The following is a 13,713-nucleotide window of genomic DNA, read 5'->3' as shown; positions in this document are numbered from 1 at the left end:
AAAGATAGATAAAATGTAGAGCACCAGCAACTGTGAATCTATCATGTTCAACCCAGAAGCATCAAGGCTACAGCAGGATGAAAGTTCAAGCTAATTTCTCACCCCTTCATGCCAATCACTTGTATCCCAGGCCCTCTGGATTCACGAAGACCTCAAGTTGTTGACTCAGTGTTTGGTAGTGTGTTCTCCTTACAACATTCACAGCTGTCTCTTATTCTCCTCTAATATTTCCAGTGATTTCCTTTCTATAAAAAGCTTGTCCTGATTCCAGTTTCCAACTCAGTAACTGATTCTGTATTTGGTACTTTCCTCAGAACATTCGTGGCACCTGCTTTTTGTCCTACAGTAGTTCTAATGACTGTCCTCCGGGACTGAAAAATGTGTATCTGCGTGAAGCAAAGGAGGCCTTTGAAATTGGCCTCCTCACCAAGAAGGATGAGAAGCCTGTTACTGGAAAACAGGAGCTTCACAATTTTCTCAAAGCTGCTTATGGTCTCATCACAGTGCACCGAAGACTCCACGGGGAGACTGAGGCAGTGTGTATTGCGAGTAAGCTCTGTAGTGAAGCTATGGGGGAGCTGTACTCTTTCAGTACTTCGTCCCAAAGCCAGGATAGAGAAGGCCTATCTCAGAAAATCATGTCTGTCATCACCCTGGTCAAGGAACATTTTCAAGTTAAAAGCTTCTCGACTTTAGATGAAAGGTGTTACGTCCCAGAAAGTTTCAAAAACAGTTTGAATAAACCCATTATGTATGGGCAAGTGGATTTCCAAAAAATCCTTGAATCCTACACACAACACCACTCTTCTGTGTGTGAGGTCTTTGAAAACACTTGCAGAAATAACCCACATAAACGGAAAGACCCTCAAACAGAAACCTGCATCACCGCTCTGAAAACAGAAACCGAAAACATGTATACTGTGAGTGCAACTCAAGATAAACCATGCTCTCAAAAGGGCCCAGGAAGCACTCCCTTGCAGATGGCTAACAGTGATCTAGAGAAACTCAACAAGGTAACGAGGAGAAACTGGACCCATTCTAATGCCTTTCCAAGCTCTGTGATTCAAAACATGGAGACGGACACAGAACCACCCAATTGCCACAATGGAGGGGGCGCTGTTCTGAGCATATCTCTTAGCGACAACCAGAGCTCTGGTTCTTGGTACAAGCTATCAGGATCTGCTTCTTCTACAAGCTGGGAGGAAGTGAATGTTGATGACTGGTCAGCCAGAAAAGAGACTAAGAAAGAAGAGCACTGTGTGGATACTGAGTGTTCCACAGCCTTCTCTGAGGGGCTGCAAGATCAGGAAGACAGGGCTGTGCATGTGTTATCTTCAGAGCTTTGTGCTCTCCCTCTCCACGAAGCTAGGGATGACTGTTTAGGATATCCTCAATGCAAGCAGCACCCATCCTTGCCTTTAGCTAATTTGCCTCCTCATAACACAGCAGGCTGCGTGCTGGCCTCTGGTGCAGTGCAGTCAGAACAAGTCCCAGAAGACATCCAGGAAGCCAAAAACAATGAGCTCAGAAAGACCTCTACCCACTCCAAGCCTTCATACAGTTGTATTTCTTGGTCTTCTGATTCCAGTGATCTCAAGAACATGGCCACATATCCTTCAATCCATGTAGAGCTCTTTGAAACAGTAGGTGAATTTCCAGAAACCAGCTGTGATTCTGGAGAGACACAAGAAAAAGAGAAGGCAAAGGCAATCAATCTAAGAAGCACAGGCCCTGCCTTTGGGGATGGACCCTGCTGCGCTGACCCAGAAGCCGAAACAGCAGAAAGTATGGAGGAAGTACATTCAGGCATGCAGAGATTCCTGCACAGTTCTCTGGGTGGCAGTTCCATGATGGCCTGTAGCTCTCTTGCTCCTCATAGGCTTGTTCAAAATTCTGACACAGGAGTATCTGGTGGCTCCAATGAGGAAGAAGGTATTGATCCCGATGCTTCCACGGTGGATGAAGGGGGCCAGCTACTTCAAAGCACGGAAGTGCACCCCACAGGCAGGCAAGGTTGTCACAGATCCTATACCTGGATGCATCCACCTGGTCAGAGGTCAGAGAGCCCCAGTTCCTCAGAAAGTGGGAACAGTCCCTTTGCAGTGCTCAGTGAGGACTGCACTACAACAGAGGAAGACAGACCACCAAGGAGGGTGCTTCCTCGCAGCCTGTGGCCCAGCTCCCCCACGACACCATGGCTACGAGCATCTGCAGTCTCCAGCGGGTCTTCTGAAGGTGAAAGCTCGTGGTCCTTTCTGAATTCCAGTGGAGGTTCCGTTTCTTTGCCTGGCAACATAAGGCAAGAGATCCTTGAGGCTCGTACCCTGCAGCCTGATGACTTTGAAAAACTCTTGGCAGGAGTGAGGCATGACTGGTTGTTCCAAAGACTGGAGAATACAGGAATCTTTAAGCCAAATCAACTCCAGCAAGCACACAGTAAGTACAATCTCAGGGGGGGATCCATGTGGGAGGCTCTCTGAAGGATTTGTTAAGTGCATCACTTGGAGCTTGGAACAGGAATGTTCTGTCTTATGAGTCCCAGAGAAATGTATAGAATGTATAGAATGTATAGAAAGATTTAAGAATCATGGAGGACCAAGTCACAGCTGTCATCCAGGGTTAAAAGCAGCTTTACATGTTTTGTCATTCATCACATCACCTATCTTCTCATCTGTCTTCTCCTCACCAACCAGCTGGTTGCTCCGTGCATTTTCTCCATTCGGATTATAGTGGAACAGAGTTTGACCTGGTTGAACACCATTCCTCCAGTGGCAGAGATGCCCATACCTGTCCATCTAAGCAGTTTCTTGCCTGCCAATGGATTGGTCCGGTGCCCATAGTCTTAGTTCTCAGAGGTTGCTACAGTAAAATACCATAAAAGGGGCAACTTGCAAACAACAAATATTTATTCTTCACACCTCTGCAGACTGGGGAATCTAAATCAAGGTGCCATGAGTCTGCAGTGGACCCAATTTTTGGTTTGCAGTCCTCACATTATGGAAGGGGCAAAATGTCTGTAAGGACACTGATTCTATTCGGGAAGACGTCACTCTCCCACCCCCACTATGACCGAATTGCTAACCAAACGCTTCCCATCTCGATCCTATCACCTCTGGCTTAAGACTTCAGTGTACACATTTGAAGGAGCTGGGTGGAAAGCAGTCAGCAAACACAAACATTCAGGCCACAGCACTTCAATTCTTGCTCCAGAAGCTATTTCTTCCTTAAGATACAACTCAATATCACTTCCCATGGCAGATAGCCTGAGCAAGACCCACATCGCACTCACAATGCCCAACACAGCATAAAAGTGAATAAGAATAAGTGGGTGTTTAGTACAACATTTAATTACCAGGTGGGAAACTCACATCTCATATCAGAGTGTCTGATTCAGGTCTCTGCTCTGCTTCTGACCCAGCTTCCTGCTGACTCTAGAAGATAAAACAAAATGACTCCAGTCTCTCTCTCTCTCTCTCTCTCTCTCTCTCTCTCTAATGTGTGTCTTTCAAATAAATGTAAATAAGTGTTTAAAAAGAAATAACCATTTTTACAAAGAATTTACTATATTTTTATTTCTATTAGTGTGATCTGGCACAGGTACTAAATTCTGTTATCTGGGATGCCCAGATTAGGAGAAGAAAGCATGTATCACTTGTCCCAAGAGGGCGCACATTGCTTCAAAATCCTTTATTTTTCTTTACCTTCAAATAGAAATAATCATCTTGTGTGTTAATCCCTTGCTATCACAAATAAGAGGTTTTCATGAATCTATAACTATTGTTCCCTGGAATTTGTAAGCCATTACCTTATTATTATATTTTGCTAACATTCTAATGATAGTCATAGAGTAAGAACAAATTTGAGAAAATATACAAGGAGGTTGAAGACTTCATGTGAGTCGGTTGAGGGCCTGTATCTTTTCAACTTTATTAACTAATGGCTAGTAATACCCTTTTGAACATAAAATCCATTGTCATTTTATCTATTTTCCAGATGCTCTTTTATTAAAATATTCCAAAAACTCTGAGCTGTGGACAGCTCAGGAAACAGCTGTGTATTTGGGGGACTACCTGCATGTGAAGAAGAAAGGCAGACAAAGAAAGGCATTTTGGGTTCATTACCTACATCAAGATGAAATTCTGGGAAGGTAATGTTGAAAACCTCTATGTCTCAATGTAGAATGGAATAAGCTTCCCATCTGTTAACTTATTGTTCATAAGACTTTGAAGGAATTAGGGAAAAAATGGCCAAAATGTACATTTTTAGATTTCTGCTCCCATTCTTAATAATTTGTCAATAGCATTTTCCTAATATGAAAGACCCCTATTATTATAGTATATCAGCTTTTTTGCTGGGTATTCTGTGTCCAAGCTCTCAAAGCCCTCCAGGAAACATTTTTAGCTCCATTGTACAGATAACGAAAATGGAGTTCCCTGACATATGACAAGCTAAAGAGCTTTAAACACACCCACAGTACTGGTGAAAATGCTAAACAAGGAAAGCCACATTTTTGAATAAACGACTGTACCTATTTAAAACACACACAGAAGCACACACACAGAGGAAATTCCTCTAAGTATGCGGAAGTATAAGGAATAAATGTTGTTTGCAAATTGCTCCTTTTGTGGCATTTTATTGTCGCAACCTCAGAAACTAAGACTAGGAAAGAATGTCCAGGAACAGAAATGATGACTGAACACGTCCAGTGCCCTCCACAGAAAATTGAGATGAGGAAGCAGCTAAAGCCACAAGCTACGCAGGAAAGGGAAAGATTAAAGACCCCTCAAGAATGACCTAGGGACTTAGCCATGGCTACGTGTCTAGGGGAACATTTATCTTTAAAAATCTCATGCTACTCAGGACAGCACAATGGTGTTGACACTAACCTCCACCTGCAAGTGCTGGCATCTCATAGGGTGCTGGTTCACATCCTGGCTGTTCTGCTTCCCATCCAACTCCCTGACTGTGGCCAGGGAAAATAACCAAGGATGGCCAAAAGTCTTGGGACTCTGTCCCTGCATGAGAGACCCCTAAGAATATCTTAGCTCCCAGCTTTGGAACAGCTCATCTCTGGCCCTTGTAACCATTTAGGAAATGAATCAATAGGTGGAAGACCTCTTTCTATCTCTCCTCTCTCTATAAAAATCTGCCTTGCAAATAATAAATAAATATATATTTATAAAAAATCTCATCTATGCTAAGGAAAATGCCTGGAAGGTTTTTAGTTCTTAATGAAAGCATTAAAGCCAAACTCATCTGAAAAATTAGCAACCAAAGAAGGCCTACTCTTGCACCATTGAAGTATTTTTAAAGACCTGTAGGCCAAACATTTTTTTTTAATGTTCCATATTCTTTACTCAGATCCAAATAACATTTTTAAAAATTTGAAAAGGAGAGGGAAATTTTTGGTGACTCTTAAAGCAGTGAAGACACATCTTTTAAAAGGTTGAGGGATTGTAAACATGTAACTGCATTTACTGGAGCCCAGGCCCTACTTTAAAGGATGCCTGGACTGATTTATTCAGTCCTCAAACATCTTGTAATATAGCTACTGTTATGATCTTCATTTTACAAATAAGGGATTGAAGTACAGAGATGCTGAAAAACTTTCCCTACATCACTTCATGGTAGTGTTGTCAGGGGACTTATGTCTCCTGCTTCACCCCCAAGTTCATAAGTCAAGTCTCTCAAATAATAATCTAATTTGAAAATAGAATCATTGCAAATGTAATCCATTGTTAAGGTAGGTCATACTGCGGTAGGGTAGACCCCAATCCAAAATAACTGTTATCCTTATAGAATGATAAAATTTGGAGATAGACAAGCATACAAGAGAAGTGCAGTGAAGATTGTGTGGTTTTCCTACCACAAGCCAGGAAATGGCCTGCAACAGATCCTTCCTTTGTACCTTCAGAGGGAATATGGCCCTGCTGCACTTTGATCTTGGACTGCTGAGTTCCCAAACTAGGAGAGAACCAGTTTTTCGCTGCTTAATCTGCTCCATTTGCAGTCTTTCGTTCTAGCAGCACTAGGAGGTTACACACCAGGATCCATCACAGGAGGATCTGAAACAAAAAGGATCTGAAAATAAGAAGAGACACAGAGAATGGAAGAGTGAAGCATATATCTGGTCCGAATAAGATGGCAGAGCAATTAGAAAAGCAATGATGATGTTTGAATGGATGATTTCTGGTTCTTTTCCAGAATTACCAACAATATATTAGTCTTTAAATACAGAGATTGCTGTGAATTCTCAGGAAGATAGAAAAAGAAGGAAAGAAACCAGAAGAAAGGCAATCATGAACTACTCCTGACCTATGCTTGTTAAACTTCAAACACCAAGGGCAAAGAAGCATTCTTACAGGCAACCAAAGAAAAAACACAGATTATGGACAAAGAGATATCAATGTTGATTTTTTTTATGGCAACAGTGGAAATCAGACATTGCAAGTTACAAACTGAGAGACAGTTTTCATGGAGAAAGACAAAGATATTTTCAGATTAAACAAAAAAATTGACTGTGTTTACCACAAGCAAGTCCATACTTATGAAAAAAAAATGATCCTCCATGATGATTTGAGATGAAACCTGATGTTCTGTCCCTGACTGGAGGTCTTTTGCCAGACTGTTCAGGAGATATTTCCTCACCAACATTGATGGGGTTTGTTCTTTGGTGTGCACCTCTTGGCCCATCAGCAAAGAAAAGTTATTTTTTAAAATGTTTAATTTATTTTACTTACTTGAGAGAGGGAATGCTACCTTCCACTGGCCCAACTTCCAAAATTCCAAGACTGATTGGGACAAGCAAAGCAGGGAGTTGGGAACTCAATCCAGGTATCCCATGAAAAGCGGCAGGAACCCAGTGACTGGAGTCATCATTTGCAGACTTGCAGGATCCAGGAAAACAGTATCAGGAGCAGAGCCAAGATGCAAAGTTCTGAGCTGATTCAATGCCTTAGAAGCTCTCAGGGTCTCCATTAATCATTTCCTGAAATGCTGGGAGACACTCACTGCCACAGCCAGTGCTGCTTGGCAGGTTGACTTCCAATATCACCCAGCCTTCTGTTATGTACCTCCCATGCTTAGATTTCTGTTCTCATCCTCTGCAATCTGAATGCTCGAAGCTACACCCTCCTTGGGCTCCTCTCCATGCTGGATTCATACATTCTTAGAGAAGGCCTTTCTGATTCACGTGTGTGACTCAGACAGTTCCATTTGAGATTTTGAGGTCACCCTGGGAATATGTGATATGACTCAAATTTGTGACATTTCATATCAAGAATAAAACACATTGAATGGTAGCTTAATTTTACTATTTTTTTTAATATTTCACCATTTACTATATTTAGCTTCTGTCTATAGATATATAACTCCCTGATGCAGACCAACCATATTTCACATTTTCTTTCAAACCACAGTGGAGGACTTTCTTCCAAGAATCGTTAGTATATTTATATCGTTCACAGTCCATATGGAAGTATCAACCTAGGATGGCATTATGAAATAGCTAGAAAAACAATGCAGGCATCCCATATAGATTCTGGTTTATGAACCATATTGCTCTACTTGCAATCCAGCTACCTGCTAGTGCCTGTGAAGCAATAAATTACAGCTCAAGTGCATGAGCGCATGCCACCCATATGGGAGACCCAGATGAAGCTTATGGTTCTGTCTGGCTGTGTGGCCACCTGGGAAATGAACAACTTTCTCTATGTCTCCTTCTATCTCTGGAAGTCTGAGTTTCAAATAAATACATATATCTTTTAAAAATAAATAAACATAAAAAGTAGCCTGTTACAGATTTATTGAATTTCCTACAGAAGACTACTGACAGATGGAAAAAGGTTTGGTTCCAGGGTTAATATATTTTCCAGCACACCATGCTGACCTGTTTGGCTTACCAAAGCAGCCTTGAGAACTTCTACATTAAGTGGACACTTTCCCTTTTTAAGCCATATCCTTCCAAGTCAGCCAGCAAAACGTGTGGTCAATTTGAACTGGCTCTTACAAAATTATTTGAATCATCAGCTAAGTAGTGATAACTAATATTAATATTCCAAGAAAGAAGAAATAACAGCTTTCAAGTATTATTGCCTTTTTTCTATCTCCTCTCTCTTGCTCGATAGTAAGTTAAATCACTTTTGTATATCTTAGATATGTTGGGAAAGAATACAAGGAGCAGAAAGGCCTTTGGCACCACTTCACCGATGTGGAGAGGCAGATGACGGCCCAGCACTATGTGACAGAGTTTAACAAGAGACTCTATGAGCAGGATATTCCAACACAGATATTCTACATTCCATCCACAATATTACTGGTAAGATGAAAGAAAACCAAAGTTTGTTTAAACTAATTTACTGTTGTATAATAGGTTAGGTTTATATTGTCATGCTCCCCTCTCTGCTGGCATGTTTATAAAATCCCATGAATTTGAATACCAGCTACCACATTTGCCTCATCCACTTTGTTTCTGGAATGAATTGTTTGGGTCTTCCAAGTCACATCTGATTGTCAGACGGTTCTAGCATCACCTCACATGATCAAATCAATATTTTTAAGGAAAAATTTTTGGTGTTGTCTCTGCTTTCACAAAGTGACAAAACCCTCAAGATTTGATTTAGTACAGATTATCCCCTCAATGTAATGTATAAATCCCCTGTTTTATATCTATTGGCTTTCTTCCCTTGCAACTAAATGATACAAGTTACAACCTAAGCATCTTTAATAACAAAAAATATATATATTACCACTTTACTTTCAAATAGTTCTAATTGTCAGGAATTTCCTAGATTCCACCCAAGTCTATCTTCCACCAATTTCTACCAATGGAAGACCACGGAAGACACTTGTCCCCTTGTGGGACCAGTAAGACTAGTATCTAATCAAAGTATACCTTAAAATATACAGAAAGGCAAATATCCCCACAGAGTCTTTTCTTTAAATCAGGAATGCCTTGTTTCCTCAGTTGTATTAGACCTTTAACGCATTTGTATTTTTTTTTTTCTTTACCAGCCAGAAATAGCCTGTTTTTACTCATAACAGTAATGGCTGTCATTCATTGTTGAGCCTTCTTGCCGAGCATTTTTCAAACATTAACTCCAAGCATTTTCCAAGCATAAACTCCAGCCTCCAAAACAACTCTACAAAGTGCATTGTATGCTGCATAAATATGTGAGCTGATATTTCAACATTGCATCCTAGTGAATGGTTTATTCCTGTGTTCCCTGCCAAGATAGCTTCCAGGATAGGTCAGTGTGTGTGTGTGTGGGGGGGGGGGGGCTTAACATATGAAGAAGAATATGCCACATACAACATTAAACACTCTACGTGAATTTTCTTGTTGAATTCATGTAACAAGCCTAAGTTAGTAATTATTATAGTCACTTCACAGATGAGGAGATTGAAGTCTCAGAAGAAAACAAGAAGTTCCTAAGAAGAGGAGCTCACATTCAAATTGATGGCTCCTCAACTTCAAAGCCTGGAACTGTTACCAGTGTGTTAGGTTCTCCTATTTCTGTTTTTCAGATTTTAGAAGGCAGGACGATAAAGGGGTGTGTCAGTGTGGAGCCATACATGCTGGGAGAATTTGTAAAATTATCCAATAATGCGAAAGTGGTGAAAACAGAATACAAAGCCACAGAATATGGCCTGGCTTATGGCCACTTTTCTTATGAGTATTCTAATCATAGAGATGTTGTGGTTGATTTACAAGGTATGTGAATGGGGAGTGATTTTCTATTTTGAATATTAATCATATTTAAGTATAAACCTTTATAACTAATTATATAGTAGATTGCATATGGGCTACCACTTGAAATTAAATTAATTGACTTCACCTTTTATAACAGATGATCTATGAAAGAAGGAAAAAAAGGCTAAAACTTTTCCTCAGTCCTTCACTTTTATGATAAATATGATTGATTTTCATAATTGGGATCATTGTAAATTTTGCATCATTTTATGTTGCATTTTATTCTTCCGATTTCTATTAGTGAATACTCTATAGTTCATGTAAAAAAATTGAGATTTATTATTTCTCCTTGGTTTCATAACCACCCAGCACCGTCCCTATTCCTCTTCTACAGCATTTTTCATTCTCTCATGTCGCCTGTTTTTCTTATTTATGACAGATTGATCTGTCCCCTTCACAAGAATGGCAGCTGTATGTGAACAGACCTAGGATGAGTTTTTTTCACTGCTTTATCTCTAATGCCTTGCACAGAACTTTGCATAGAATTTGCGTCGAGCAAACTTGCATTGAATAAAAAGATAAACGTATGAATTAAGGAGTAAGGCAACAAGGATATTTCTGAAGTATGAAATAATCAATTTAATGAGTTTAATGACTATTCTAAAAATGCTTTATTTCTCTCTAAAGCCTTGGTGATTTGGGTATGTCATATCTGACAAAAATAATTAGGCAATAATCAATTTTCATTTTTTAGTCAGTTAGTCCTTGGAATGTGCAGCTCAAATTTCTTAGAAACTTTCTAAATATAAATGTCAGCATGGCCAGGAAGTTATTTCTGTAAGGGTGTACATATATACATTTTTGCTGAAGTGCTTGACTGATGTTTCTAGGGGATTTAGCACTCAAATGTATCCACTTCTCTTTTAGGATGGGTGACTGGTGATGGAAAAGGGCTCATCTACCTCACAGATCCTCAGATTCACTCTGTTGATCAGAAAGGTGTTGCCACCAATTTTGGAAAGAGAGGAATTTTTTACTTTTTCAACTACCAGCATGTAACATGTAATGAAATCTGTCACCGCCTTTCTTTGACTAGACCTTCCACAGGGGAGTCAAGCAAATCACAGACCGTGACCTTTTGATGTGATGGACCACCATGCTGCTCTCCAACACACCGAGTGTGGCCCACACTGGTCCTTCTGTATTTGCCAGGAGCCACGGGAATGGCTCTGGCCAATGATTTATGAAGGAGTGTCAAGTTGGAGGAGTGCCAAGTTTAGATCTGCATTGAATTCCCAGTGCAAGATCCTAAAGAGACACATTCATTCTGCCCCAATTATGAAGAAAGTACCATGAGTGAATCAGGTGCTTACATTCCAAAGATGCCACTTGGGATGCCCCCATCTATTTTGGAGTGTCTACAGTTGAATACTGGCACTGCTCCTGATTCCAGCTTGAGAGGAAGCAGATGATGGTTCCAGTGGTCAGATCCCTGCCACCCACATGAAAGACCTGGATTGAGTTCCCAGCTCCTGGGCCCTAGCTTCAGCCTGGCCCACCTTGGGCCATGGTGGGCATTTGGAGAATGAGCCAGCAGATGAGAGATCTCTGAATCTGTTTCTCTGACTCTGTCTCTTGTCTGTCTTCCTCTATCTCCCACCTTTCAAATAAAATAAAATAAGAATTTTAAATGTGTCAGGAAGTAGCTGCTTTATAGTCATAAATCCTGCAGGGGAGGTAATGTAGAAAAGAGGCCCCAGTGACCCCTGATGCATACAAAGCACTACTGAGAAATAAACTTTTGTTATTTGAAGTCATTGAAATTTTGGAGCCTTTTTTCACTATATATCAAGAATATAGAGTTGCTGTTTATTCTGTTGGTTTAGGAGTTCTTTATGAAAAAATTCAGCCTTTATGATATGAATTCCAACTTTTTTCTAATGTCTTTTGATTTGGGGTTTTGTAAAACTTTTATCCATGTGAAATTTTGTATATGAGTATAGATGAATCTATCCATCTAATGGCCTCTTGGCTAAGTATAATACTTGGATATTCCCTATAGTCAGAGTTTCTTTCCTTTTATTCTCTCATATTTTCTTCTAGTGTGTTTAATTCTGTGAAAGATGTGACAGAATGGCAATTATCATAGCTATCACAGTCTACTCCCTTGCCTGTACAAATCACACAAGTCTGTTGAAGAAAAGGTACAAAGAGTAGCTCAAAGGGACTGTTGAGATGAGGCAGTTTCCATCCTGCAGTACTCTTTGGAGGCACAATCTCCCTCTGCCATTGTTGGCCTTTCCTCAATCTGATCTACCACTGAAGGAAGACCATGCATAAGGAGTGTGAGTACTTAGTAGTTTTTTGGTTTTGTTGTTGTTGTTGTTCTTTTGTATGCTTCTTTATTAAAGATTTATTTTTATTGGAAAAACAGATTTTACAGAGAGAAGGATAGAAAGACCTTCCATTCCTGGGTTCACTCACCAAATGGCCACAACAGCCAGAGCTAAGCTGATCAAAAGCCAGGAGGCTGAAGATTCTGGTGGGTCTGCCATGTGAATGCAGGGTCCCAAGGCTTTGGGCCACCTTCTGTTGTTTTCCCAGGCCACAAGCAGGAAGAAGGGTGGAAGCGGAGCAGCCGGGACACAAGGCAGTTCCCATAAGGGCTGAAGGCATTTGCTGGTGGAGGATTAGCCAATAGAGGCGTTGTACCAGCCCTAAGTACTTGATAGTGATAGCCATCTTGGTTTGAGGTTGTTGCACAGGTTTCTTCACAAATGCAGGGGAGAATCATTCCCATCTCCTGTTGGCAGAGCACAGCTGAATGATGTCCTAGCTCCCCAACCCCGTACCTTTCACTGTGCTTACACTGGGGCCATGTTCTCCCCAATGTGTTCTCGGCCATGCCCTACACGTGATAAGACTAGTATCAGAATTTTCATAGTGGGTGACCACGACACACAGTCTTCCCAGTGGTCTAACCAAAGCTTACTTAAAACTGTTTTGGTCTGTGACTTCCTGCTCAGCTCCCCTTTCTTTCCTTTTCATGCCCTCTCCTCTCACAGGTGACCGATCAGCACCGTGTCTCATACTCCCACAGGTGTCAGACTGGCCCTCATTTTTTCGTAAGGATCTTTTGTGGTCCCTTGTGGATGACCGTGTCCCACCTGCAGGCTAGCCAGCCAGTCTTCCTTTAGTGGTAGATCAGGTTGAGGAAAGGTCAACAATGGCAGAGGGAGATTGTAAGCACAGTTATGACTCCAGAGAGTCCTGCAGGATGGAAACTGCCTCATCTCAACAGTCCCTCTGATCTACATTTTGTATTTTTCTCTCAATACATATTTATATACTTAATTCTCTCCTGGTATCTGCTTCTTAAAGAACTCCAGCCAAGGAAACAGGGGCGGGCCTGTAATTTGTCCTATTAATAAAAAGGGGAAAAGTCAAAGTATAAGGGGTCAAAAATCCCATAATAAAAATTAAAAATCAGGCCTGATGCAGTACCCTAACAGCTAAAATCCTCACCTTGCATGCACCGGGATCCGATATGAGGGCCAGTTAGTGCACTGGCTGCTCCGCTTCCAATCCAGTTCCCTGCTTGTGACGTGGTAAAGCAGTGGAGGACAGCCCAAAGCCTTGGGACCCTGTACCCACATGGGAGACCCAGAAGAAGCCCCTGGCTCTGGCTTTGGATCAGCTCAGCTCTATTCTGGCTGTTTCGGCCACTTGAAAAGTGAATCAGTAGACAGATCTTTCTGTCTCTCCCTTTCTCTGTAAATCTGACTTTCCAATAAAAATAAACAAATCTCTTTTAAAAATTCAAAAATAAATTTTTGGGGCTAAAACAGTTGTTTGAAAGTAAAGCATAACAGTTTCTGAATCTGGGTCCAGTGCAATGTTGGCTAAACCCTCAACTTACAAGTGCCAGCATCCAATATGGATGAGCTTGTGTCCCAGCTGCTCCACTTCCCATTCAGCCCCCTGCTCACGGCCTGGGAAAGCAGTAGAGACTGACTCAAAGT

General features: G+C 41.1%; 1 protein-coding gene across 6 annotated transcripts in view; it reads left to right on the top strand.

The window, feature by feature from the left end:
* ALPK1 (alpha kinase 1) overlaps positions 1–11,200 on the top strand; it is a 115,891-nt gene extending 104,691 nt beyond the window's left edge. For all 6 annotated transcript variants that reach the window (XM_040967037.1, XM_040967034.1, XM_040967038.1 and 3 more), the window contains 5 exons: positions 315–2,436; positions 3,994–4,147; positions 8,155–8,317; positions 9,526–9,712; positions 10,619–11,200. In XM_040967037.1, the coding sequence (XP_040822971.1) occupies positions 315–2,436; positions 3,994–4,147; positions 8,155–8,317; positions 9,526–9,712; positions 10,619–10,833 (2,841 nt within the window). In that variant the 3' untranslated portion in view covers positions 10,834–11,200. The remainder of the gene's footprint in view (positions 1–314; positions 2,437–3,993; positions 4,148–8,154; positions 8,318–9,525; positions 9,713–10,618) is intronic.
* Positions 11,201–13,713: the final 2,513 nt, after the last annotated feature.

This window comes from Ochotona curzoniae, unplaced genomic scaffold (genome assembly GCF_017591425.1).
Source record: "Ochotona curzoniae isolate NIBS_2020 unplaced genomic scaffold, NIBS_Ocur_1.0 scaffold_4506, whole genome shotgun sequence".
NCBI lineage: Eukaryota > Metazoa > Chordata > Mammalia > Lagomorpha > Ochotonidae > Ochotona > Ochotona curzoniae.
The sequence above is the reverse complement of the archived record's forward strand: the minus strand, read 5'-3'. Positions and strand labels throughout refer to the sequence as shown.